The sequence below is a fragment of the Copadichromis virginalis genome, linkage group LG22 (genome assembly GCF_057382275.1).
Source record: "Copadichromis virginalis isolate Kocher_CV1m ecotype Utaka linkage group LG22, C_Virginalis_male_GT1.1, whole genome shotgun sequence".
Lineage (NCBI taxonomy): Eukaryota > Metazoa > Chordata > Actinopteri > Cichliformes > Cichlidae > Copadichromis > Copadichromis virginalis.
In genome coordinates, this window is record NC_140638.1 from 15,866,762 (window position 1) to 15,894,109 (window position 27,348).

General features: G+C 39.4%; 1 protein-coding gene across 1 annotated transcript in view; it reads left to right on the forward strand.

Moving 5' to 3' along the window:
• The window catches only part of csmd3b (CUB and Sushi multiple domains 3b), a 324,793-nt gene that overhangs the window by 221,364 nt on the left and 76,081 nt on the right, over positions 1-27,348 (forward strand). The window contains exons 18-36 of the mRNA XM_085446982.1: positions 3,049-3,165; positions 3,538-3,753; positions 6,708-6,896; positions 12,109-12,209; positions 12,392-12,460; positions 12,602-12,758; positions 14,494-14,685; positions 16,858-16,984; positions 17,095-17,297; positions 17,623-17,814; positions 18,152-18,290; positions 18,877-19,064; positions 21,832-21,950; positions 22,151-22,226; positions 22,332-22,448; positions 25,615-25,728; positions 25,824-25,919; positions 26,199-26,402; positions 26,728-26,852. Coding sequence (XP_085303108.1) covers positions 3,049-3,165; positions 3,538-3,753; positions 6,708-6,896; positions 12,109-12,209; positions 12,392-12,460; positions 12,602-12,758; positions 14,494-14,685; positions 16,858-16,984; positions 17,095-17,297; positions 17,623-17,814; positions 18,152-18,290; positions 18,877-19,064; positions 21,832-21,950; positions 22,151-22,226; positions 22,332-22,448; positions 25,615-25,728; positions 25,824-25,919; positions 26,199-26,402; positions 26,728-26,852 — 2,741 coding nt within the window. The remainder of the gene's footprint in view (positions 1-3,048; positions 3,166-3,537; positions 3,754-6,707; positions 6,897-12,108; positions 12,210-12,391; positions 12,461-12,601; positions 12,759-14,493; positions 14,686-16,857; positions 16,985-17,094; positions 17,298-17,622; positions 17,815-18,151; positions 18,291-18,876; positions 19,065-21,831; positions 21,951-22,150; positions 22,227-22,331; positions 22,449-25,614; positions 25,729-25,823; positions 25,920-26,198; positions 26,403-26,727; positions 26,853-27,348) is intronic.

Genomic DNA, 27,348 nt, shown 5'->3' on the forward strand with positions numbered 1-27,348 from the left:
AAAGGCAGCCGACTCAGCCTTGAAAGCTTTTCAAGAAACCAAATGTTCGTCATACTCTACATTTGAAGAGATGAGGGCAAGTAAGTATATAATGTAATATGGAAGACATAACAGTAATATCACCCCAGCCAGCCGAGCACAATGGCTTAGTTTTTGAAGGGAACATATATGTGCTATTTATACTTGAATAGGACCTATTATGCCCATTTCCAGGTCCATGTTTTTTATTCTTAGGGTCCATTGGAGTAGTTTTACACGATTCACAGTTCAAATAATTTATTTCGCACAAGACCTTTGTAAAGTCTCTGAGCCTGCGTTACTGATAAAAGCCATTACTGCCCCTCTGCCCTTCCCTTTGAGCCAGCTTTCTTCGCTACAACTACACATGTTTCTTTTCCAAATATTTATTTATAAGTGACTTATGTATGTATGTATGTATATATGTGTATATATTGTACTATTCTTAGTTAGCGTATTGTCTGTCTTGTCTTAATGTTGGTTTAAAATGGAGCACTGTAACAAAAAATAATTTCCCCCAGGGATCAATAAAGTATTCTGATTCTGATTCTGATTCTAAATGGCTGCTGAAGAAAACAAGAAAAATAGGTCTGTATGCATTGATGGTGAGAGCAGTGCCTTTGACATGACTTTTATAATCATATCATACCGACATTAGAAGCGGAAAAGAAAAAACTTTCTTAAACTGAGCATTTTGAGAATTCTGAAGGGTAGGCTTTGGGGTCACAGAGGTTACTTGTATATATGTTAACCTTATTAGCTGAAAGATTTGTTTGATGCAAGTATTCACCATTGCAGACCTCTGCAGCAGTGCAGTACATACTGTATTTGACCAGGCATTTGAAGGCAGATCTAAAAGGCAGAGGGCGAAAGAATGAAGTGAATGGGGAAAAAGAAAAATCTGATGCGGTGTTTCAAATTTCTCACACAGACCAGCCTTCAAAATAAACAACTTGTGGCAGAAAATGTTAATAATTAATAGCGCTCTATATGTGTGCGAGTGTATGCTTGAATCTATGTGTTTGTTTAGTTTGGAAATATTCTCACTCCTGACTTCTCATTCCTCTTGTTTTCGGTGCTGGTGTTAAAACCACAGTGGCTCAGTGTAAAGTTAGTGATCCCCTGTTGTGATTTGAGCACATTTTCAATTCCTGATATGTTGTAGCAGTTACAGCAAGAGTGAGCAAGAAAGGAAGCAAAGGAAGGGTTTGTACAGATTTGAGCTGGGGTGTAGTTGTCAGATTTGGTGGTTTTCTGCTCCACACTACAATTCCTGGTAAAATGTCCTGTTCACAGAAATTTCAGCAGAACTTTCAGGATTGACCCTCTGCCTGCTTCTTTTACTCCTTTTTACGGCATTTTATAGCTGCATTGTGAAAGAAAATGACTGTTCGGCCAGGCCAGTGTAAGATGAAGCAAGTGGAGCAACAAAAAATTGAGCACCTGGCAACATACTGTCTGCGTGCATTAGTATGCATAGAGTGAGCTACGGCCATTTCCAATCTTTTCTGGACCTGGTCTGAACTCTGCATCTCGGCACAAGCACGGGTCATAGTGTGGCCATGCTGTGAGATTCTGAATGTTTTAAGTAGTCTCCAGGAAACATTTGTCCTGCTTCACTGCATCGAATACCACTGACTTGAATCACTTGGAATAAAACTCAACCGAAAAAATATTTCAGACAAAGGACATTTTACAGTTCTTGCACACAATCAATGTACCTATTACGCAGCATTAATGTTGTGGAAACGTAACATAAAAAATTATTCCAGCCTTGTTTTTCTTCGGCTTATGTCTCAGTTTCCTGACACTGAATTGCAAAGCGACAAAATCTTGCAAATATATTTCAGATTTCTCCTCCACACAGTTATTGTTCAGATGGCCACTAGTTATATAACAATAAACCTTGCCTTTTAGGTAGTAGCTCTAACTATATCAGATGATTGATGTATGTAATATTCAGCGAAACTAGTCTGAACATCTGAACTTGTCTTTGCAAAAAGGCAATGAAACACAGTATGATTGTGAGGTTGTGGTTAATCACTGCAGCAATATCAAGTTAGCCATATAGATCTTGAAGCTGGAGGTTGTTACTGAACAAAACAGATGTGCATTTGCTGTTCTGCTAGAAATAACTATCATTTAGTGCATAAAAACTACAGACACACAAGTGGACCTGCATGTGAGCATGTCGAGGTCCATAGAAAGCCTGTCTGAATCCAGGCTACCAAGAATCCGCCCATATTTATGCAAGACCTGCTACAGTCTGGTGAGCATGCCACTTTTTGTACTATGCAGAGCATTGTGGTCACAGTCACCGTACCTGGCAGACAATCTACAAATTGAAGAGATCACCAAATTTGCATAAATGGCATACAGTTCAACTCACCATTTCTGTAAACAGGAAAAAAAAACCCACATAGCTTTTGTCACTGGTGTTATTCACCTTTTTAAGGAATAACAGTCATCTGTGTCGCTAATCATTGTTAGGCGTTGGTTTGTTTCAAGAACATTAAAATATACCACAAAAACAACAAATGATGCATTATTTATCATTCCAGTGCAGTGTATGGCAGATTTTACATTATTTATGTCATTATTTTATGTCTGTGCAACAGTGGGAGGAATAAATCTGAAAAATATGACTTCAACATTTAAAGGAAAGTTGTAAGGGAATACACAGTGAAACAGTGTTTTCCTACTCCCCAACGTGTGAAAGCACACACGTTTGGAGCTCACACTGCATGCAGACCTTGCTACCCACTTCTGAGAAAATGTCTCCCCGTCTCTCTCTCATGCTCCCTCTCTCCCCTTTGCTCCGTCTTCCTCTGCCCCTCTTGCAGCATTTGCGTGTGGGTATGCTTGTGTGTACGTACTATAGAAGTGGTATTAAAGGTCCACAGGGAAACATTATCTGTTTTAGCTATCAACAATCTGATGCTAACCTTCTCTCTGCCTCCATCCCCTGTCTCTGCTCATCTCCCTCCCTCTGCCTCTCTCCCCCCACTCTGTCTCTCTCAATCTATTCAGCTCTATGTGGTGGGGATGTTAGAGGTCCCTGGGGCACCATCCTTAGTCCCGGCTATCCAGACAGCTACCCTTCATCTCTCAACTGTACCTGGACCGTTGAAGTCAGCCACGGGAAAGGCAAGAGACACACATACACAGAGATCCACACTCCTTAATAGAGACAGACAGTGTGAGACAGTACAGCAAGCTCAGTGGTTCAGTTGCTGCTATGCTACATCCACAAACATACATTGTTTTCTGTGGCTTATAAAATATTCAGGCGCCATTTGGAGGCAATTTGGTGAAAGCAATGTCAAAAGTAAAATGTTGCCAAAATAAAGTCAAATAAAATAATGATCTCAAAAATAAATCGTCAGTGATTAAAGTTTGAATATGCTGCTGTCCCAGTATAATGACTCATACATATTATAAGTCGAGGTGCATGAACCATCTGAGGATAAAGCAAACTTTGTCTGTCTTCTGACTCGTCGGTGCTTGTGTCTCTAACAGGAGTCCAGTTTCAGTTCAGTTCTTTTCACCTGGAGGACCAACATGACTACCTCTTGGTTACGGAGAATGGGAGTTTCCTGCAACCTCTGGCTCGTCTGACCGGCAACGAGTTGCCTAGCAACATCAATGCTGGTCTCTATGGCAACTTCAAAGCCCAGTTGCGATTCATCTCTGACTTTTCCATTTCATATGAGGGCTTCAACATAACTTTCTCGGGTAACTTTCCTTACTGGAGTTTTTCATTTCAATCCAGCGAGTCTACATTCAGTTTTACCCTCAGTTTAGTCACTTCAAGGGTTTCTGTTTGTCTTAATTTGCTCACTGGAACAATGCTGTAATGTTGCAAATGTTGAAATGTTTGAGATTATGAAACATAACTAAATGCAAAACAGTCATGTAACAGCTTGCTGTGTGAATTGTGCCAGTAAAATAAAATAAAATAAAATAGTCAAGCTGGACTTTTGCCAGGTTCACCCTAGAAATTCATGCAGACACCACTGTGAAATTATGGCTTCTCTTTAAAGAGAAGTGAGCAGAGCAACATTTATACCAGAAAAGACAATTACTGCCTCTTAAAATGAATGTTGTAAATTATAAGTCGCAGCCTTACGCCAGGTTGTAAAGTCACTAAAGAAATGCCATTAAGTTCATTTATGTGGCAACTTATCACAGAGTGCTTCTAAATAATAAAAATGGATATTCAGTGTTCATAGGATCGAATTTCTGACATACTCACAGCCACAAAAGCACAAACGTCTTTAGTTTAAAGCTTAAGATGAAGTGTGAGTGCTGGATATTTTATATGTTATGAATGAATATGATCATTACCTAATTTTAAAGACTGCATGTGCTTCTTCAGCCCATGTCAAACATTGTACCATGCTTTGTCTGGCCACAAGTTTAATATTGAGAATAATGAGCCTTCTTTAAACTACAGACTACATATAAAAGATGGGCATGGTTACCATGACTACATGCAGTAGCTGAGAAGACCCAGTTAATTAGTGCTAAATAATCTACAAATAAAATCCTACAAAATGATTCACCAAAGAGCACAAACATCTTAGAAAAACCGACGATAAAACGCACATAAAGCCTAGTTATTTATACGCTAATTATTTTGGAACGCTTCACACCAACACCACAGTTAGTAGACTGTGCATTTAGCATTTATGTCTGGTGTAAAATTCAACATTTTACAATAGAAGTCATTGGAGTCAAGTGACCTTCAAGGAAATGCAGTTTTATGGCAGTTGCGTTGTTGCATTGGCTTCATATCTCACAACCTTGCTGTAAAACCACTGAACCAACTTACTATTTAGTGGCTAGTTCAGATATGCTTTTGCTCCAAAGTGTCGATTTACTTAGCTCTAAAAATTTCCTGAAGAAGAAACAAAAAGGGATTCAAACTGAACCTTGCAGATCTCTACAAGTCATAATCATAGAAAAAGAAGCAAGGCCGACCTGGACGTGTTCACCCACTGCCTACATAATTCTCTCAGTCAAGTAACATCTGCAGTGACGAAGCATTATCCATGTATAATCATCTACAACAACAGACTGAAAATTGCCAAAAATAATATATGTATCCAAAATCTTAAACAACTTATTTTATAAACTTTGGTTTTGAAAACTGTTTTAGAAATTGGCCTCCAGAATACTTTGGGGGCTGAAAAAGTTTCTTTTTTGTTTGTTTTCCCACAAGTAGATAAACAGATAATTATTTTCATGCCAGCTTTTTACATCTTAACATTCAGTTGTGTCTTCTGCTGTTATTGACTTTTTAAAAAATGTGTCTTCTTGGGCCACACGTGAATAACTCAACCAACGAACTGGTGTGCTCAACTCTAAATTACTTAAGAGTGCGAAAGGTGCCGAGCTACAAAACACAGAATATTATGAATAATACAAAAAACAGTTTTGCTGTACTCTGTTGTTGTTGTTCTGATGGGGTTTTTTAGTTTTCACTATCTAAACTGACATCTTACTCCATAAATTGAGGACTACGTCTGTAATCTTATAAATTACTACAGAAAAAAGCAGATGGCTACACAATATTAATCTGAGAGCAATCCACTATTAAATGATGGTATGTGAGGAAAGGGAAAGAACAAGATGAAGACAGGAGCCCCTAACCTCATCAGAGGTCAGAAACATGCTGTTTTAGCTCTTTTCTCTTTAATGCCACCCTCCAATCATGCTGTCTTCTGATTTGCTGTTGCTCAGTGGCAAAGAGAAGGTTTGAAGAGCAGCTCGGTGGGGCTTTTATGCCCACAGTACCTATAATGATCATATTAGGAACATCCTACATCAATGATATCATGCAGAACCAGAAGTAGATTAAAAAAAAGGATTGGGTCTTGTGCCTAACTGTCCTTTCAGTACCCTCTCACTGACTCTGTAATAAAGGAGCAGTGGCCTGACTACACTGAGTGATATTTTACTGCCACCCAGATGGCATAAGCTGACTCTCAGAGTGCAACACATGGGAGGTGTCATGGGAGATTTGACTTGGCAGTGTTAAAATTCTCAACACGCACTTTCTTTCAGCAGTACACCCTAAAAAACACATCACATCATCAGTCTTAGCCAACTGAAAATAGCTTTGAGTCTCTATCTTGCTAAACACAAACTCAACAAGTTCAGCTCAGGGCGTGCTGGAGTCGACTCAGATCGAGAAATCGTGCCCTTCTTGTTCATTCCTACAGTCATGCAAGGATTATATTTTAATAGACTACATATTCAAGAGTTTCACAAGAATTACTGAATTAATTAAAAGGGCTTGTCCAGTGAGAGGGAGAGACTTCATGCCCATGAATGTATGCATGCATTCATCCTTTGGCTAATCCGAAATTGTTATTTAAGATTAGCCCAAGATCTTGGCCTCATTGTAAGTATTTACATTATTAGCTTAGCTAATTCTTTCATATTGCTTGCGTAATCACAAATATTATCATGCACTTGTTCCAGAATTCTATAAATAACATTAACATTTTATGTATTTACTTGCAGAAATTATGTCATATCTCCTACAGATAGTATGTGTAACATATGTGTCTGGTTATGGCTTTTTAGTCAGAAGTAAAGAAAAGTTATTTTACCTTTTGACCTGCTGTCTGTTAGTTTATAGTAATGTGTTCAGTGTCATTCAATTATTATTTTTTCTGCAGAATATACTTTGGAGCCATGTGAGGACCCCGGCATGCCTCGTTTTGGCAGGAGAAATGGCTACAGTTTTGGTGTTGGAGACACTTTGTCTTTTTCCTGTAATATGGGATACCGCCTGGAGGGTTCACCAGAGTTAATCTGTCTGGGAGGCGGGCGAAGAATGTGGAGCGCCCCTTTACCTAGATGTGTCGGTACGTGTTTAATTGTTACTGGTCAGGTGTCGTGGGTGTCTAGTTGTTTGTTTGTGGGTGTCTAGTTGTTTCAAATATCATAAATAAATAAAAGTAAAAACTAGAGATGGACCGAGCCGATATTACGTATCGGTCCGATACTGACCTAAATGACTGGATCGGATATCGGAGAAAAATAAAAAATGTAATCCGATCCATTAAATATCACGAAAGCACCTCACAAAACTTGCAACACGCCGTAACTCACCTCAGAACGTTAGCACGTCGGAGCAGTATGCATCACGTGATAGAGCGGCTGTGGCATGGGGACCTGTCGGTGGTCTGGATAGCATTTGGAGCTTCACTAGCAACCTGGCATTTCATCTCCGACAAAGTTATCCCGAGAGAAGTAAAGCAAGTGTGTAAGTCCATCTCTGAATGTTTGTAAAGCATTCCTGCATTAAGCTTAACAAGCGACTGCCTCTCGCTCTCCGGCTGCTACTTCAATCGTGAAACTGCTTAACGATCAGCTGATCGGCTTTTCTGTCGCGAATCCGTCTCTCTGGTTTGTTTTTGGCCCACTTTGCACCAGAAAGAGGAAACCAGCGGCTGAACAACAGCAGAACGTTTAAGCTTGATAAGCTGTTGTTAGAATTTATTTAATATTACTTTCTACACCAGGATCTTTTTCTACGTAGCTGACGGCTGGTAACTGTGCAGGGGCGGATCTAGCAAAGTTTAGCCAGGGGGGCCGATAGGGCATTAACAGGGAAAAGGGGGCACAAAGACATACTTTTCTTTCTTATTCTCATTTAAAATGTCGAGCTTTTAATAAATAATTATCTGACACCCAAAGTTTTAATTTGATGTAAAATGAATAGAAGTCAATTACTGTATATAGTGACTATTAAGTCTAATATATATACCCTAGTAAGCTATAGTACTTTTTACTTTGGGAAGGTACCATCTGTGCAGTCTGCAATTTTGTTGAAGAAAGATGTTGAATCTATTTAATATTTCTTGAAAAATAATTGATTTCTGTGCATTTTTTTCACACTTCATCAAATTAAGGTTGATTACGTCGATTAAGCATCATGAGGTGGAGCGTGAGGGGTGGTTCCCTATTTTTTATTTATTTATTTTTGTTGTTGCTGGGAGTTGGAACCCTATTAGTTAGGTTGCTTAATATTTACGCTAAGTACTCTTTAAAATACCAGAATAGTGAGGATGGTGTAGGTTTAAGTTTATTAGATTGATCAGTATTGCTGAACTATGAAATATTTTTTTTGTATACAGGTATAACAGAATAGCTTTAGTGTAGTTGTTGTTTTAAACTTGAGTATGAACTTGCAGACTTGCAAAATGCAGCAAGATATTTTAAAAAACAGTTTTGTTGATTAAAAAACACTATATCGGATTCATATCGGTATCGGCAGATATCCAAATTTATGATATCGGTATCGGACATAAAAAAGTGGTATCGTGCCATCTCTAGTAAAAACCAAACACATATATATGTATCTAATACATAAGATCCAGTAATAAAAAAGTCGCAGTGAACAGTTTAGTCCAGTGGTGCTTAAAATAAAACAAAAACAAGTCATGTCTTTATATAGTTTTATAAAATGTCTCAATAATTACATAAATTCAAACTCTTAAACCGATGGAAATCAAATAGAAATAACTAGCAGAACACCCACTGTGAGATCAGGGGAGCAAGGGACCAAGTAACCCTTCCCATAACAGGGTAACTTGTGCAAACCCTGGAGCCAAGCCTAGGGCTTGAAGGGAAGTGCTTGGTGCTTTGGTCTTAACCCTTGGGGCTATGCTGTACCCAGTCTGAAAGATCCATATGACCTTTCTACCCACAAGAGGGAATATAGAGTACTGGAAAGATGAGTCTGACTGCTAGTCAAGCCTCAGGTTCTGGAGTTCATGAAACATCAGTCAGCTCTTTACATTCTTAAGGATACAGCCACGTCCCTCATGCTGCCCTGTGGGGAGTGCAGCAAGAATCAGGAGTGTCTGGCTCATTCCTGCAAACTATTCAGTCTTCTATAGCTGTAGCGAGAGTAGGATTTCCATTGTCAGCTATAATTCAGCAACCAAATTAACATTTCTACAAGAGCCTTACCCAGTCAGAAGCAGCTCAGGGCAGAGCCTCATTGAGATGGTTTGGGTGTCTGACTTGGACGACCCATGGGTGAGGCATCCTAAGTGAGGTGCTTGGGGTATGTCCCACTGAAAGGAGGCCCTGGGGAAGATCTAGAAGGTGATAGAGAGACTGTATCTCTTAGCTGTCTTGGGAATATCTTAGTGTGCCCCCAGGAAGGATGAGGTCCGGGCAGGACAGATGGATGGATGGATAGATGAAGAAGTAAATAGTGATTACAGTTAAAAAGTAACTCAGCTTCCCTTGATATAATCAATATAATTTATTTCCTTACCCATAAACCAACACAAGGCTCAGGTCTTTTGAAAAGGTTGTTCTTCCACCTATGAAGTGAAAATTATAATTGACCTCTGGCTGTAGCTACAGAAACATCCTTAATGTTCAACTGTTCCAAAAAATAAATATTAAACGGTCAGTCCAAACTTAATGGTACTTCAGAGAACAGCGTTTGTATCAGCCAATTTCCAATTAGTGGATGAGCAGAAAATGAGATATTTCTTCAGGAGTCCCTAGCAGGCTGACATTTATGTCCTGTTCACATTGCTTTATCACCTTTTATAATTTTGAAATTTACTGGCAAGGACATTATCTGAAATAATACAGATTTTTTTTTTTTATACTGGAAAAAGTTGTAATTCCCCCCCGATACTTTAATACTTGTTCAATAAACTGAAGTCATAAAGCTAGACAGAAAACAATATTAAGATATACACACTATATAAAATCTTTGAGACAAGAGATTTGAGACAAACATCTTCGAAGTCAGAACACAGACTGAGAAAGGCTTTTACGATGTGATAAACATGCAATCAGATTTACAGTAGGTTTATGCACCATATTGAACACTAATCCAACTCAGTGTAACTGTAGCACTATGCCAGTAACACACACAGCAAACAAAAAGTAGCATGTACTACAATGTGAAGTAAAAGCCCAGTGTTTGAATGCATGAAAAAACAAGGATGGTGGTTTTATTATTAAAATGTATACTCAGAGTGGCACAGATTGCACTAAAAATATGCCTATTCGAATAAAAAGTCCTTCACCTGTGGACTGGAAAATGTGTTTCTATGCAAGGCTGTATAATTTTTTTTAATAATTAATCAATGCACAAATGAGCAATTGGTTTAAAGGACAAAATAATAAGTTCCTCACTAGGTTTTAAAAACATAGAATAAAAACAAGCAGTTCATATCTTGGATGCCACACATGCACATTTTTTGTCAAGGAAAATGCATTTAAATCTAATTTGTTTGGGCTAATAATGGAAGATGAAAGCAATCACACTGATTAAAAAGAAGAAGAAATACTGAAATATCATGCTTTTTGCCTGTCTGTGTCGGTTTTGAGCTATTCTGGGTGTATAAGGAATACTCAGGAGATTGTCTTTGATCAAGGCACTTTCCTCTCAATTGCTACCTTTACTCCAGAGAATTACTACCGCCTGCTCTTAAATAGATAGGATAAGTCTAATTTAAAGCACAAGTTTATCAGTGGGAATCATTATCATGTACAGTTAACCTCAGGGAATTCAGGCGAGAAGTGTGTAAAGTAAGATTTGATTTGGGTACAGTTAGTAGTATCTACAAGTGACAGCAGTAAAAGCACATAGCGAAAGAGACTCTGCATTTCTGCACTTGCTCATAGAATTAGTTATCTTACACATAATATTTTTGAGAAATTACAAAGAAAGCCAGACCAATCCAATTCTAGTAAAAAGCAGCAACACTATACGACTTTTTAATTTTAGGCTACATGTGAGTAGATTTTACTCTACAATCTAATTTTCAGCTTTGCATGATGTTCTCAGCGCCATTATACACGGCTTTGGTTCCTTCGTTCTTTCATCGGCGTGACAAGACTTATAATGCAGAAAGGTGGGAGTGATGTTGTGTGCTGCTGTTCTGGGGTGTAGTGCAGTTTGCTATATTTAGTTTCTGCGTATTGTGTTGCATTGCTGCATGATGGTACACATCACAGTTGAAGAACGGAGGAAGAAGGAAAGATTAGAGGACCAACAATAGGTTTTTCTTATGTTTTGGCTATAAAATAACTTTTTAGTTAGGGTGGGTCTTTTGTTATTTTAATTAACTGAGGGATATGCTGTGCAGGCATGAAGTATAACTTTGGTGGTCTGTGTTTGTGTTTTAACAAGTGGCTCTTTTTAATTCTTTACAGCATTTTTTTTCCCCCCATGAAAGAGTTGGAGAGCTTCCAGAGATGTTTCTTTGCAGTTTGAGAAATCCAATGTTCTTTTGTCTTGTTTTTTTTTTTTCTACTTTTTTATTATTTCTGGATGCCATCAGAAGCGGGAGGAAAAAATAAAAAGAGGAAACAAGAGATGGAAGAGAATGAAAACTCAGGAGAAGTGGAAAAGGAAAGTTGATTGAAGTAAAGGGGAGCAAAGGAGGCACTATTCATAGAGTAGAGAGAGCGCAAGAGGGAGGAAGTTAAAGAGGAAAGAGAGAGAGAGGGTGAAGAGGTAATTTTCTAAATGGAAACTATAGCGGTGTGATTTATTGACGATATGGCAGCTGTAATACGACCATTACACTAGTGGAGACACAGAGAGGGAGAGGGAATGAAAAAGAGAGGAAAGGGACATAGATACTGTACATGGAGGGCACGAGTAAGAAGTGCAAAGAATAGGCAACTTCAGGTGAAGTTTGCAATCTTATCATTCGCATTAACTGATATATGGGGATTTTTAAAAAATTCCTACAGCCTTTAGTTAAAATATTTTTTCATTTATATTAAGAAGAAAGGAATTTGACTGATTATTACTCTGAGCACAGCCTGCGTTCCCCCTAGCTGCACAGAAAATGGGCAAAAACTTTTATCTGGTAGGACCAAACGGCTTTAAAAAGCCACAAGCCTCTTTAGTAAGCTGCAAAACATAGCTTTTGTTTATCATTAAAGCTTTAAATGCAGGTCAATTTGCGGCACAACAAAAGCTTGTTCACATGACCACTCCACATCATTATAAGCCTCTTAAGAATTAAACCAATGTCTCAATATTGTGCATTTTTTAATTGTCCCCTTTCTGTCCTCTGTCTTCAGCGGAGTGTGGTTCTTCAGTCATGAATAATGAAGGGATACTGCTCTCTCCAAACTACCCAATGAACTACGATAACAACCACGAGTGCATCTACAGCATCCAGGTCACAGATCTTAACGTTTCAGGATATACATGACATGAGTTTTTATTGAGAAAAATAATGGTATTGATCATTGCCTGTGTTTAAGAGATGACAAATGTATTACCAGTCTTCAAACCTTTGTGAGGGTTTGTCACCTGCTATGTGGGTCATTAGTGCTCATTTTGATTTGATGTTGACCTCAGGTTCAAGCTGGGAAAGGAATCAACATCTCTGCAAGAACCTTTCATCTTGCCCAAGGCGATATACTCAAAGTAAACTCACTCACACATACGCATATGTGGTCATTGCTCTTGCCAGATATCAGTGTCAAACACAGATCAGCAAAAATAAACGAATTAAATTAGTTCATGCTGCATGTGATGCATCCGGTGTGCATTTTGCTGTTCTTACAGATTTATGACGGTAAAGACAACACAGCCCATGTTCTCGGAGCATTTACTGGATCATCCATGTTGGGGCTGACGCTCATTTCCACTTCAAACCACCTCTGGTTGGAATTCTACAGCAATGCGGAAAACACAGGAGAAGGATTCAAATTGGTGTACTCAAGTAAGTTAGCAGTGAACACCGCTGTTTAGTATAGAGCTAAGGCCTAATCTGTTTCTCCAAGACTTCTTTGAAGATTCATTCAGGAGGTGACAAAAGAACCCAAAAGAACAACATGTAAAGAACTTCATGTTCCACTTGCCTCAGTTAAGGTCAGAGTTCATGAAATGGGAGTTTTAGAGTGGCATAAGACTTAAGTCAGATTGAGATTCTTTGACATGACCATAAACAGGCTGTTCATGCTCGTATCTGAATTAAAACAATTCTGCAAAGAGGAGCGGGACAAAGTTTCAAGGCTCACTGCCAGTTATCACAAATGCCTTATTGTACATGATGCTGCCACAGGTGATATAACCAGTTATTAACTTATTAGGTTTAGCAGACAATTACATTTTCACACAGGGCCAGGCAGGTTTGAAAATCTTTGCTTAATAAATAAATTAGTCATCATTTAAAAAGCACATTTTGTATTGACTCTGCCAGTATCTTTGTCTAATCTTTGATTTTTTTGGATTATCTTGGGCAGATGTAAATACATTTTAGCCGTATGTCTCAAATTATTAACCAGTTAGATGCCTCATGACAACTGCTGATTTCTGATAAATCTAACAGGCTCACTAGAACAGTTTAACTCTAAACGGTTGGATGGATCACAGAAGTAAATGTGAATTTTCCCACTGAAACGATCAGAAGAAACATGTCGCGTTTGATTAACAAAGCTTTCAGCGTAGGACGAAGTGGTAAAGGTGTGTTTTGATGTTCACCAAAGCACACCCACATTTGGCAGTGCCCTCTTAGACGCACAGTTGGAATTCTAATTGTTTAAATGGTGTCATGAAGGGTGATAGCTTAGTATTATTCGCTTTGAAGTTGTGTTGTCTCTGTACTGTGTTGGCGCAGAGGATGGCTTACTTAGACCTTTGCTGTTTTCATACTTTTCCAGGTAGAAGTTATTTTGCCATGTAAAACAAAGCACATTAGCAGCAGCAATTTTGAGATTGTAGTACTTTGCCTCTGTTTGTTTGGTGTTACATTTGATATAGAGGCTGTAATTCAATAAAACTCCCGAGATGTGGTCGAATGAATAATGCATGGTGGTTTGCTTCCTTATACATATCTAGCAAAGAGAGAACAATTTTAGATGGGAAAACTGTTCACACTTCATGTCAGGATGATGACAAATGTGCAATTGTTGCTCAATAGTAAGTATAGCTTTCCAAATAGCCATTTTTTAAAAGGATTTAGACATGCACCTACAGCAGTCTGCCAGGAGATAACTCAAATCCCGGTGCACCTTGTCTTCCAGGTAATGCCGTAGATCAAATCCCGGTTATGGTCTTATAAGGATAAGCTATTTATATACCTATTCATATCTCGCTCTCCAAAACTGCGAACAAATTTTCCGAATATTACCATGGAAACTGAGCTTACACTGACTGTGAAAAACAACATTAAATTGGATAAGGTGTATACACGCTCCAGTATCATTCCTAATAATGGTATGTCTCATGTATCTTTTTCAGTTTCGTTATTAAAACGGGATGAGAGCTTAACAGGATCTGTGATACCAGCATGGTCATAAACAGAATCCTTGAGTGAGCCAGATATTAAGGGAATATTGCTGCGCATCTAAATAAAACTAATTCTGTTTCTCTTGTGGGCTTTGGATTTCCCTTAGTGAGTTTTTAAAAAAGTACGTACTGTGAAGCTCTTTTTTCTTTTTTATGACTCTTTCTAGGTTTTGAGTTGTCTCATTGTGAAGACCCAGGCGTGCCTCAGTTTGGCTTCAAGGTCAACGACCAAGGTCATTTTTCTGGGAGCAGTATCACATATAGATGTGAGCCTGGTTACACTCTACATGGGGCTTCTACGCTGAAGTGTATGACGGGTGAAAGGAGAGCCTGGGATAACCCTCTGCCTTCTTGTATAGGTACGTCCTTTAGTATCTGAAGCCAATAACACTGTGAAAGAAGGTCTGATGAAAACACACAAACACACACAGAGATTTTTGAAGGCATGCAGAGTCCTCCACAGATGCATTGTGTTTCCGACCTTGAATAACATTCTTTAATAAGCTTGGGAGGGAGAGGTAATTTTATTTCTAAGATTTAAATTGATCTTGTTGCATTTAATGCTGTGTAGTGTGTGTTCCACAGCACTTACTTGAATAGATTCAGAGTTACGCGATAGCTGAAAAGTGTGTTGGTATCATTTCAATAAAAAATCAGAGCAGGATCTTTCCAGTGAATGAACGTCAATGTAATTATAAATTCTTTACGTCTGTGTATTGTGTTCTTTAGCTGGGATGGCTATTTATCTGGAATTCAGCTAACACACACACACCTTTAGGTATCAGGAAGCATAATTATACAAGGTTTGCTCTGTAATAGATTAGAAAGTGACTTGCAGCTTTATGCAACATTTGATTGCAGGATGTTAATTCAGTTATCTGGAAGGAAAACAGATGGGGGCCAATTTCCTGTAGAATCACCTTTCTTGATTTTCCCTGGATATCACACGCTGTTGTAGTTTTAAAGTCCCAATGAAAAGCCTATTTATTCGGCATTATACCACCTGGAATCCCTCGGCCCAACTGATGCACTACCTCTTCTGCGGTGGCAGATTTTCTTTCTGTTCCTGGCGCCTGCCCTTATATTCTCCCAGTGCTGTGTTATGTACTCAGACATGCCCCGACATAAAGCACACATAACCTCCAGGCAACTCTCAGCACACGAAGAGCTAAGCGACAAACACTCTGTTGAGAATTTCTTCATAAACTCATTTTATTCAATTTGATTTGGCTTTGTTTAAAAGCATTCTGTGGAGCAAACTCCCCACTTAGTATCGACACATTGCTTAATACTCAATTATGCCATCGTCGCCTTTTTAATTCATTTTCCAAGGTTTCAAACTGATGCAAAGCGACCGTCCGAAGTATTGATATCGAGAAGTCGACCGTAGTCTTTCACTGGCTGTGCAGTTTCGGGCTTCTCTCGCTTGGAAAATAAACACACACTCACATATTTATCAGTGTACTGGAATGAAATACCTAAAACGCTGTGATCTGAATATTATTTGAACTTAATTCGGATGTGTTGTTATTCCTTCCAGTTAGCACATGGTTGAATGATTGCATCCTCTAATTAAACCCAAACAAATGTTAGGCTTATTTAAAGTGACAAATAGAATGGCTGCTGTTGCTGCTTTGCATGGGAGCTATAAGCATAACAGCCAGTCCAGTGTTTTAGGACCATTTTTTTTCCCTTCACTGCTGCCTCTGAACTTTCTGATTTTGGATTCAGACTAATAAGTCTCCCTCCTTCACACTATCAATAATGAAAGACTCATAAAACTACTGGCTGAAATGCTCTGACTTTATATTTTAACAGTGACACGCTGTGACCTCATCTAACCTCCAGTCTTAATATTATATTTCTTCTTCTTATTACTCACAGGTTTTCCTTCTTTACCCCCTCGGTTCTCTCCTTTTCTCTCCCTCTTTCCCTCTCTCTTTCTCCGTCTTTTTTCCTTCCAAACTCTTAATATTGCTCAGATTACCCGAGATAATATATTCCAGTGATGAAGGGAGGAGAGCCTGAGGGAGGGGGAACATGGAGAGGGAGGAAAAGCAGAGAGTGGATGAAGATTGTGAAAATATATAACCGAGAGAGACAAAGAGAGAAGGGGGAATTATTTTCTGTTATATAATGTGCTGTGATTTCTTTAGGGAGGAATGCAAGATCAGCACTTTGTGTCTTCTTCCTCCTCTTTTCTCCTCTTCTCTTCATCTCCTGCGTGTGATATAGAGTGAGAAAGGCAGAGAGACTCAGCGGATAAGAGTTAGCTTCTTTCTTTATCCATTTGTCTCCTTGGTGATCGTTTAATCAGTGGCCTCTGAGGTGCACCTACTGGATCTGATTGCCTTGACAAACAATTGCCACAGACAGATAAATGGTCGGCTTGTGACAGCGCACATACACACACATCAACTGGCCATCGGTTGGGCCGCGGTGATTTGTAATGTTGTCACAAAGGCGATAATCAAAGAGATGTTTACAGTTTGTTTTAAAATAAGTGTGTGTGACGTTATTTATCCCTGTAGCGGAGTGTGGGGGTCGTTTTAAGGGTGAGTCGTCAGGGAGGATCCTTTCCCCCGGATACCCTTTCCCATACGACAATAACCTTCGCTGCACCTGGACCATCGAGGTGGACTCGGGAAATATTGTGAGGTACAGATGATCGCATTAAGGCTTTTGATCGATACGTTAAGCATAGTGTAAACTCATGTGTGAAGTGAAACATATTCTTGCTTTAATTAAACTTTATTCTTATTTTACAGCCTCCAGTTTCTGGCCTTTGACACTGAAGCCAGCCATGACATGCTGAAGGTTTGGGATGGGCCACCTGAGAATGAAATGTCTTTGGCAGAGCTCAGTGGGTCTCTGCTCCCTGAAGGAATCCACTCGACCCTGAACACAGTGACGGTTCAGTTTGAGACTGACTTTTACATCAGCAAGTCTGGATTTGCCATACAGTTTTCTAGTAAGTGATGAAATTAAATCTAACCAGAAAGATATCAAATATAACAGATAGGTATCATTTAGACTACTGTTGTTGTGTCTATGCTCTTCAATGGGTAGTTCCATCAATAATAAAGGGAATAAAAAGCTATATAATTATGCTGCTTCAAAGACCTTCACCTAACTGGAACAAAATTAACTTACGTAGGACCCATTAGTTAGTGGAAGTGGTGCTGTTTTTATGCGTTGGGTTAAAGCATTAGATACCTGGTGTGACACAGTTTTCTGTAATTGTTCCCCTCTTTCTCCTCTATTCCCTGCTTTGTTCCTATCCCCTATCTGTCCAGGCTCAGTAGCTACAGCCTGCAGGGACCCAGGAGTACCGATGAATGGCAGTCGTAGTGGAGATGGCCGTGAGCCGGGGGATTCAGTGTCCTTTCAGTGTGACCCAGGATACGAGCTCCAGGGGGACGACAAAATAACCTGTATACAAGTGGATAACAGATACTACTGGCAGCCCAGCCCACCTGTCTGCATAGGTGAACACTCCAACTTTCATATATTCTATAGGGACGCACAATAAATGTACTGCATATACAGCTGGAGGTATTGTCTCACTCAAGGACACATGTGTCTTTGACTTAAAGGAGAGCTGTATAAAAAGGGCACGCTTTATTCTATTCACATATTTTCATTCTTCTGCTATTTAATGAAGCTTTTCATTCAGTAGCAGTTTTCTCCACACTCTGTTGCATGGTACACAAAGGGTTTTGTTTTTTTTTCCGTATGGTTGAGCTTGAGAGAATATTTAAATGTTATGACATTTCAAGGCTTTGTCAAAATGAATGTCAATCTTGACCTGTGTTCCCACTTTAGCTCCTTGTGGAGGAAATCTAACAGGCTCCAATGGATTTATACTCTCTCCGAACTACCCGCATCCTTACCCTCACTCAAAAGATTGTGACTGGCTCATTGCTGTCAACCCAGACTACGTCCTGTCACTGGCCTTCATCAGGTAACCTACAATGCTACTTTCCAGTTCAGCTCGATTGAGCTTTTTAAAACCTCTTTACTAGACAAATGTTACTGCCGAGTGAAATGTGAAATGGAATGACAGTAGACTAAAAGCCTGTCCAAGCTGAGCTGACTCCATTTGAAGACTGAAAACCTGGATATCCTTTTTTGCTGGCAGTAAGTTCTAATACTACATTTTCTGGCAATCATTTCAATTTGGACAAAGTGTTGGAGCAACAGACCAAAAGACTCTTTTGTAATGGGTTGGTGAAAATTACAATTTTTAGGGTATTTTTCCTGCAGGTAAACGAGAGTAAAGTGAAATAATCAACCTCATTTTTGCTTTGTGCAAGATTGAAAACCATGTAAAATTATGACTTTTTTTCAAGAAGTGGGAACTTTTGCATTTATGTGCTTTGGAAATCTATTGACCTTTCACCACTTTCAAAAGCTGTGCTTGCTTTGTGGTACGAATCACAAACAAAACAACTCTAAAAACCACTGAATTCATGGTAGATACTTTGTCCTTGAATTTTTGTTGACTTTCTTTCTCTTCCTTGTTTGTCTCTGTCTTCCTCTACCTTTAGTTTCAACATTGAGCCAAACTATGATTTCCTGTACATCTACGACGGTCCGGATAGCAACAGTCCGCTCATTGGTAGCTTCCAGGACAGCAAACTCCCAGAGCGGATAGAGAGCAGTTCAAATACAATGCTTTTAGCGTTCCGTAGTGATGGATCGGTTTCTTACACTGGATTTCACCTGGAATACAAAGGTATAATGGTCTGCTAACTGTACCACATCTCTCATTTAAATTGAATTCTTACTGAATCAGGCAGCACCTAAAACTACACTTTGCATTCTCACAGAGGTCATATTAATAACACAGGCAAATTTTGATAAAGTTTAATAGGCAAAGAAATTTGAAGTATAATCACATTTAAAGAAGAGAAAGGAGTGCATTTTTTTCCTGCAACATTTAATAGTTTATAATACCGTGCAATAGTCTTGGGTCACCTCTCATTTCTTTGTATTTTACTTTTATTTAGATAAATCTATGAAAAATGTCAAAGATAACATAGTTTGACAGGCATAAAATAGTATTTTTGCACCAGCTAGGTGATTCTCAAAGGGCTGTTTGATGAAAACTTGACATGTCTTGTATTGTGTCCTTAAAAATTGAGGAAAGTGGACAAAGGCCTGAAACAGAACCTGAGAGATGCATCTGGCCCTTCAGTCTGTCTCCTACTGGCCAAAGCATGATCAGAAATGGTCTCAGTGGAAGGGTGGCTGTCAAGCGTATGTCAGACCTACACTGAAAATCAGTGGCAACAGGTCTTATTGTGAATTTTTGATTTGCATCAATGTGTGCTGACAGGCTAAGAAAAAAGATACAACAGTGAGTGCCTAGAGTCATCTGTAAAACACAGTGGAGGTTATGTCATGGTTTGGAGCTGCATTTCAGCCATGGGTTGGCCTCCCCAGAGCTCAGACCTCAACAATATTGAGGCAGAGTGGGAAAATCTTGGAGAGAACAAAAGTTTGACAACACCTGCAGAAGGCAGGTGTCCTTCAAGAGTACTATCCCATATGGAAAAGATATATATAAATCTTGTAAAGTTTGTATCTGTCTTGTGTGAAACTTGTATGAAAAGCATACAAGAGTGAAAACAGATATAAGATCCCTTGAAAAATTATATAATGAAACTTGTATGTTTTGGATACTTACTAAAACAATGTATGAAAGTAATGAGAAAGTGGCCACTTTCATGAGTAAATCATGTAAGCCTTATATGATTTACTCATGAAAGTGGCCATTTTCATGAGTAATCACATATAAGTTTTTACTATTTCTTTTCCATATGGGATTCCTCAGAACAACTCAAAGAAATTACAAGAAAGCTGTCACAGTCTGGCGAGGGCAGACTGTAGGTGTTGGCAAAAAGGACTCAAACGCAACTCCATAAACTGAACGTGGCGTAGATTTAACAGAAAATAAGCCGTTTATTGAGGCCAGCAAAAGGGGAGTACAAACAGCAGGACACAGGTGAACACTAAACCATAGCCTAAACTGGGTGAACTAAAGCTAAACATGAAAAACCTTAAACGGGGTGAACTGACATAGAATGCTGAAGTGAGGGTATGGATGAGCAGACGACCTGACAAATGACATGCAAAAACAGAGGACTTAAATACACACATGAGGTGATCAGGGGAAGTGGAGACACATGAGGAAACAGCTGACTAACATGAACCTAATGACAGGAGCAGTGAAGCTAAATACAAAGAACCAAGAACACACGACTCCTTCCAAAATAAAACAGGAAACATAATGAAACGCAGACATGACAACCAGAACTTGACAACGTAAGACACAGACATGAAACACATGAAGAGCAGGGGAGACTTAACATGGGTTGGAAACACGAGGGGGAATTAATAAGAACTAAAATCACCTAGGCATGGTAACAAATGAACTTAGAAAACCTGAAGGGCTTAACATAAACTATAAACATCAAAATGAACTAAAACTCAAAACACTGGGTCATAAGACCCAGGACCGTGACAAAAGCTTCCCTACGAGATTCGGGGCTGTGTTGAAGAATAGTTGGGGTCACGTCAAAATTTGACTTTCAAGCTTGTTAGAATCGTACAAACCGTGTTTCCATGTTTTCATGCACCAATATCCAATTTTCATAGAAAAATATACAAAAATGGAAGTGGCACACTACAGTACATTTACCTAACTATATATCACTATATATATGGCCACTACATGAGAGTCAGTCTTAAGTTATTATGTTCTTTTCTGTTTTAAGGATACAAACAAGGAAAGTTGAAACATTTCAACCGCAAGGTTTTTTTTATAGCCATTGATTGTTGAAAAATAATTTCGAATCTTTAAATCACCTCTGCTTGATGTTTTCTGTCATTTGTGTTTTTCTTAAAGAAAGCCATTTTGGAAATTACTCCAAGATTTCCACAGTAAACATAATAGAAACTCATGATGACACAATTTCAGCAGAATATAACAACAATATTTTCTTTTACCTCACACTAAGACCACTCACACGTTGGTGTATATACATGTGTACCATGCTAAATTCAGGATGAAAGAGAATTATTGCTCTCTGCATAAAGTGCCCGTTGAATCAGTGTCTGTTGAAATAGTCTGTCAAGGAGGTGTGAGTTTGATTCATTTGCACAAAAGAGTCAACACTGACTTTGCATGGACTGAGAAATTAAGTCTTAAGTTGATGCTGGTGGCCACTAATCTTTTGGGAGGGGGGCCAAGGCCATAATTTACAAGGTTCATGTAGCACACAAAAGCTGGGGGATGAAGTTATCGTTCTTGCTCCATCTTGGCAAAGACAGCTAAGTCAAACAGACTGTTACAAAGGCCAACGGAATGCCTGCCTCATTTGATTATTGCAAGAGACTTAGTTATTATTAATTTGCCCTATTATTAATGTGTGCCTGTCACTTTTCCTTTGCCTCATGTTCTCTCTAACTCACACTTGTTTTTTCTTTACTCCATCTAGCCAAGCTGAGGGAATCTTGTTTCGACCCAGGTGTGGTTCTGAATGGGACCAGGCTGGGATCTGATTATAAGCTGGGCTCGACGGTCACCTTCTACTGTGAAGCAGGATATGTACTGCAGGTACAGCCACTTGGATGACTGAGGGGTTGACTGAATTTGGGATTTGGGGATTTGAGTAGCTGTTTCTTAGGTTGCTGGATGGATTGTTCATTGGTTTGTCGAATGGCTGGGCGGGTAGAAATTTTTAAACGGTGTTGGTTGGCTGGTTAATTAGTTACGTGGACTGGTTTTCTTACATTTTCCTTTTTGTCTGTTTACAGGGTTATTCTACTCTGACATGCAGTATGGGTGATGATGGCAGACCTGGATGGAACAGGGCATTACCTAGCTGTCAAGGTAAAAAAAAAAACCATATATGTCACTCACTCTATTTAAGTAGAATTTACTTGTATGGAATTCATTGTCACTGCTATCTGTTTGTGCACACGTCTGAATCTCCAGCCCCGTGCGGAAGTCGTTCTACGGGATCAGAAGGGACTGTTTTATCTCCAAATTTCCCGAGAAACTACACCTCCGGACAGACCTGCATCTACTCTATATCCGTACCAAGAGAGTTTGGTGAGCTCAACAACCTATGCAGTACATCGTAGTACAGACATGCAGCTGTGTTCAGCTTTGAAAGTTAAACATGTGGCCACAAGTTTCTTTTCAAATAATTATTGTATTGCTTTTTTTTTTACGCTGAAAAAAAAGAGCAGCATTAAATCTTTTCAGATTTATTGCGGGAATCTTGTGGCGCCCTCTGAAAAGCTTCCTCAGTGTTTTGAAAACACGCAGAAACATCAGTTATATTACAAGTGATAAAAAATGTGCTTTCTAGCCTTTAATTTGTCTCTAGGCCTGAGTTTCATAATTGTAGTGACATTTAGAGATGAGACTGCCACATTTGAGTGGTGGTCTCAAAGCCAGACATAAATAAGGATATGAATATTATAGCAGATTCTTCATGTTACAGTGAGGCTGTGCTGAGAGGGTGATCATTAGGGGGGGGGGGGGGTAAAAGGCTTCTGCTGGAAAATAACCTGTAAATAATTCCTTATTTTTGCCACAGCTGTTAGGAGTTTTGTCTGGAATATTTTGGTATATTCATATCACTCAAAATTCAAGCTGAATACAGAATTGCATTTTAATGTATTCTAGTGCGACTCTAATCTACACGTGTGAGTGGAGCATCACTGTATTTAACAGCTCTGGAGAGAGCCTGCAAGTGGACACCAAGTTAGATTTGTGTTGTCGAACTAAGAATGCCATCAATGTGGAGATGGACAACTTATATTTGTGCCTACAATATCAGTTACAACATCATAAATGAACAACATTGTTGACTGATTATTAGAACTATTTGCTCATTGAATGTGAATTAAGCTTTAATAAACAATCAGTAATTGGTGGGTTATGTCCAATTATGCCCTGGTGGTGTTATGAATAAATCTCAGCTCTCCCTAAGGCCATGGATGGTTGATGTCTCATTATATTTGCGCTTTTGGATTTTCACCTCCGTGTAGAAATTCTGAGTGAGAGGAGCTAACATTTGGTTGGTCTGCGTGTTGTATAAGACACACAGAGAGAGCCTTCCCAAAACTCCCACACAGAGTGAAAAGACAGATTGTTTTGTTAAGTTGCAGCACTGCCCATAATTTTTAAGCAGCTGTCATTCTTGTGTAAAATATCTTGTTTTTAATTACAGCAATTGAATGGTCCAGGCTGGAGGTTGCAGCAGTCCTGCTGTTTGAACTGTCAGGCGATCAGAGATGTAGGAATCGAAAAAAACTCGGCTGGTTAATGGTCAATGAGGTTTCTCCCTTCGTGCAAATGCCTCTTTCAGTTTTACCAGCACGTAGGGAAAACCCTGGGCATATGTCCCGTTGGAGATGCTATACCTCCTGTTGGATGATTACATGGCAGAGGACACCCACTCAGGCAACTCATCAGTAGGCACGGGAGCTCCACAGGGATCAGCGCCCAGTTTTCTCTCCAACTGATGTTAGGAAGTAAAGAGACCTTTCAAATGAACAGTCAAACATTTAAAATCACCTGATTTTAAATTCAGTGGATCAGTTCAGACTTTGGTGGACTCTAAGAACTAGATGGCTGACCCGATCTCTAGGGTCTATATGATTTTACATGCAGAGGCGTTTCTCTAACAGAGAGCGATGAGGTTAACATAGCAAAGGACAACACTGCTGTGATCATTAATTCCTTTGTGTCTGTGAATGTCTGTGACTTTGTGTGGGCTTTTTTATTAGTACCGCTGAGGTGTGTTAGCTATTCCCTGTGTACCATCATACTTTATAAATTCATGAATCTGTGTGCAAATGTTGACGAATGTGTACTGTATTTTGAAACAGTTTCAGGTGTGAACTCCTCCGCCTGCTGTGCAGTATGTCAATATCACAGCAAGGAATGAGGGAAACTAATCGCTCTGATTTCCTAAAAATCCTTACATAGTGGGCAGCGATGTCTGCAGGCAGGCAGAAACCATGACAGGCCAATAAAACATGACAATAAGAGGGTAGTTTACCATATAAAGCTAAACGCTTTCTTAATAATTTGTTTTAATCCCCTTTTTGACTGTGGGAAAAATTCGGTGGCGACTGAAAATCCATCGTTTCCGTCCTGCTTTGCTTGTCAATAAAACAACATGAGAATTTTCACGAAAGCACAGAGGATCGTTTGTGAGCCAGAGCTATGTTTCCGCAAAATGTGACTGAAACCTTAAAAGAGATCCTCAGAGAGAGGCAGCCTTGTATAAATTGACCAGTGACCTTCTTATACCAGCATATCCTTGGCAATGTTCAGATTTAATCCTTAACACCTCAGCCTTTGGGGCCAAAGTGAGAGCAAGGCGGGGTGTGGAGGTGATATATATGTGCATGTGTGCAGTGAGTGGAAGAGAAAGCTCCAGATCGGTGTAATTTATCCCAGAGGACTTTCTTTTTAGATAGGACATGTGCTTCGAACAATAAAACTACACCTACCAATTTACATCTTCAGGTTACTAATGATTGGTTTGATGGTACAATGATCATTTGAGACAGAGCAAATTGTACCTGTTTGAGAAAATACCTCCGGGACTGTCTAATGCTACCTGCCCGTACAGCTGCACTCTGAAATTTAATCTTTTGTTACTGTATGGAAGTATTGGGTGTATTTCCTTCCTCCTTTCCTACACATATGTCTTCCAGCGGTAGCATGTCATTAATTGCCAAGTCCCTGCAGGTGTTCTTCGCAAGGAAACGTGATTGGATCAGTTTCAGTGTGTGAGTGGCACTTCAGAGTTGACAGGTTACCGCCTTTGTTATATGGCTTTCACTCAAACTTGCAATACAGAAGAAAGGACAGAAAAGCGTCTTGCTCTGCTAGCGTACGTTACCAAATCCAAGTCGGTCTTTGCAAGATTAGCATCTCCCGCTAGCTGACAACACTGATACACTGTTGCCAATTGATGAGGAGAAGGGTGTGGGTGGCGGGGTGGTGGTGTTGACTACAGCATGATGAAGGCAAGGTAGCGTTTTGACTAATAAGTGTTATATAATTTTATACCAATAGTTGGCCTCAAATAGAAGGTGACACTGCAGCTTAATAACATTTAAATTAGGTATTACAGGTTAATTTTATCATTGGAAGGTCAGCAGCAGACAGTGGCATGGAATAATAAGTTGCTGCCATTCAGTTGCAGTTAATTCATCTCTTTCTCTCTTTTCTCCCCCATTTTTACCTCCAGTTCTCTTCGGCCAGTTTGTGTTGTTCCAGACGTCTCTTAATGACGTGGTGGAGATCTATGACGGACCCACTCAACAAAACACGCTCCTGTCTTCTCTCTCTGGGTCACACTCTGGTAAGGATGGTTGATTTTAATTGTGGATAGTTGAACAGATGACAGTCACTCAGCCTCAGCCTCATAACGTGTTGTTGCTTCCACTTCATCTCTAGGTGAATCTCTCCCTCTGAGTTCAGGAAACCAGATTACAATAAAGTTCACCACAGTTGGACCAGAAACCGCTAAGGGATTTCATTTTGTCTACCAAGGTCATTATTGATATTATTATTGCCATTTCTATTATAATGATGAGCATTTTTTTTATTACTATGCATTTATTACCATGCATTACTGCATTGTTTGCTACTTTTTCAGTTAAACAGAACATTTTGATTGTACACATCATCTTGAGTATGCGTTTTCTCGCCCTTTGTTACATTTATTTAAAGAAAATTTTAATTTGAAATTTTAAACATGTTTCCCATATGCAGTGACAGTGATACACTTCAGTTTATTCACTGGGGCACTTTCTTTTTTTTCTCCTTTAGCTGTACCCCGGACTAGCTCCACCCAGTGCAGTTCAGTCCCCGAGCCACGCTTCGGGAAACGTCTTGGTAATGACTTTGCAGTCGGCGCCTTGGTGCAATTTGAGTGCAACCCCGGTTACACATTGCATGGCTCTACTGCCATTCGCTGTGAGAGTGTACCGGACAACCTGGCGCAATGGAATGACACTTTGCCAACATGTATAGGTAAATATGAATCTGAAAATCAGACACAGGACAGAAGAGTTTGTTTATCTATTTCTGAATGCAGTATCAGCATGATTGCACAGTAGACGCTCATAACTGAAAAACAATTTAAAACAAATACAAACAACTGCAATCCATATGCACTCTAGTCATATATGTTATCCAGATAGGCTCTTTGGTATCTCTTTCTGTTAAGGGCATGGTTGGAATGGCTCACTTTGTCTTGCTTTCCTGTAATTTGTCTACAAAATGTTGTTTAACCTCTGGTTTTTTTCTCTCCTTTCTCCTCTACTATGCTCTGTGCACTCACTCCTCTCTCTCCCAGTTCCCTGTGGGGGCGTATTGACCTCTCGCCGCGGGACTATCCTGTCGCCTGGCTACCCAGAGCCATATGACAACAACCAGAATTGTGTTTGGAAGGTCTCTGTCCCAGAAGGAGCTGGAATACAGGTAGTAACTGTCACATGCTGCTTCCTGGCTGACCTATGTATCATTGGCTTAAAAGCTGAGCAGGCAGGATCTCAGGGAAGATAAGATATTATTAGAAGGATGAATGGATGGATGGTTTCTGAGAGAGGGGCCATCCAGAGATAACTAGATAGGATCTAATCATGAAAGATAAGGCCTGATTGCATGTAAGCTAAACTGCTATCACGGACAAATACAAAGGCAAAGATGCCTTTTACACAAGGTGCAGTCCCTTGAAATGACAGGCACCTCAAAGTGTTTGTATATCCCTTTGATTCCTTTCCTTCCAGCCTTTGATTTAAAAGTAGAATGATAATTGTTTTTGAAGCTGCTCCGTCTCAATAGATTGTTTTGTGAAACATTTAGATTAAAAACAGTATGTGTGGGTTTTAATTCTGTCAATTTAAGCTTAATAAACTGTTGAACATTGTACCAAATGCAGTTTCATAGCAATCTGGGGAATTTTACTAAAGACAGA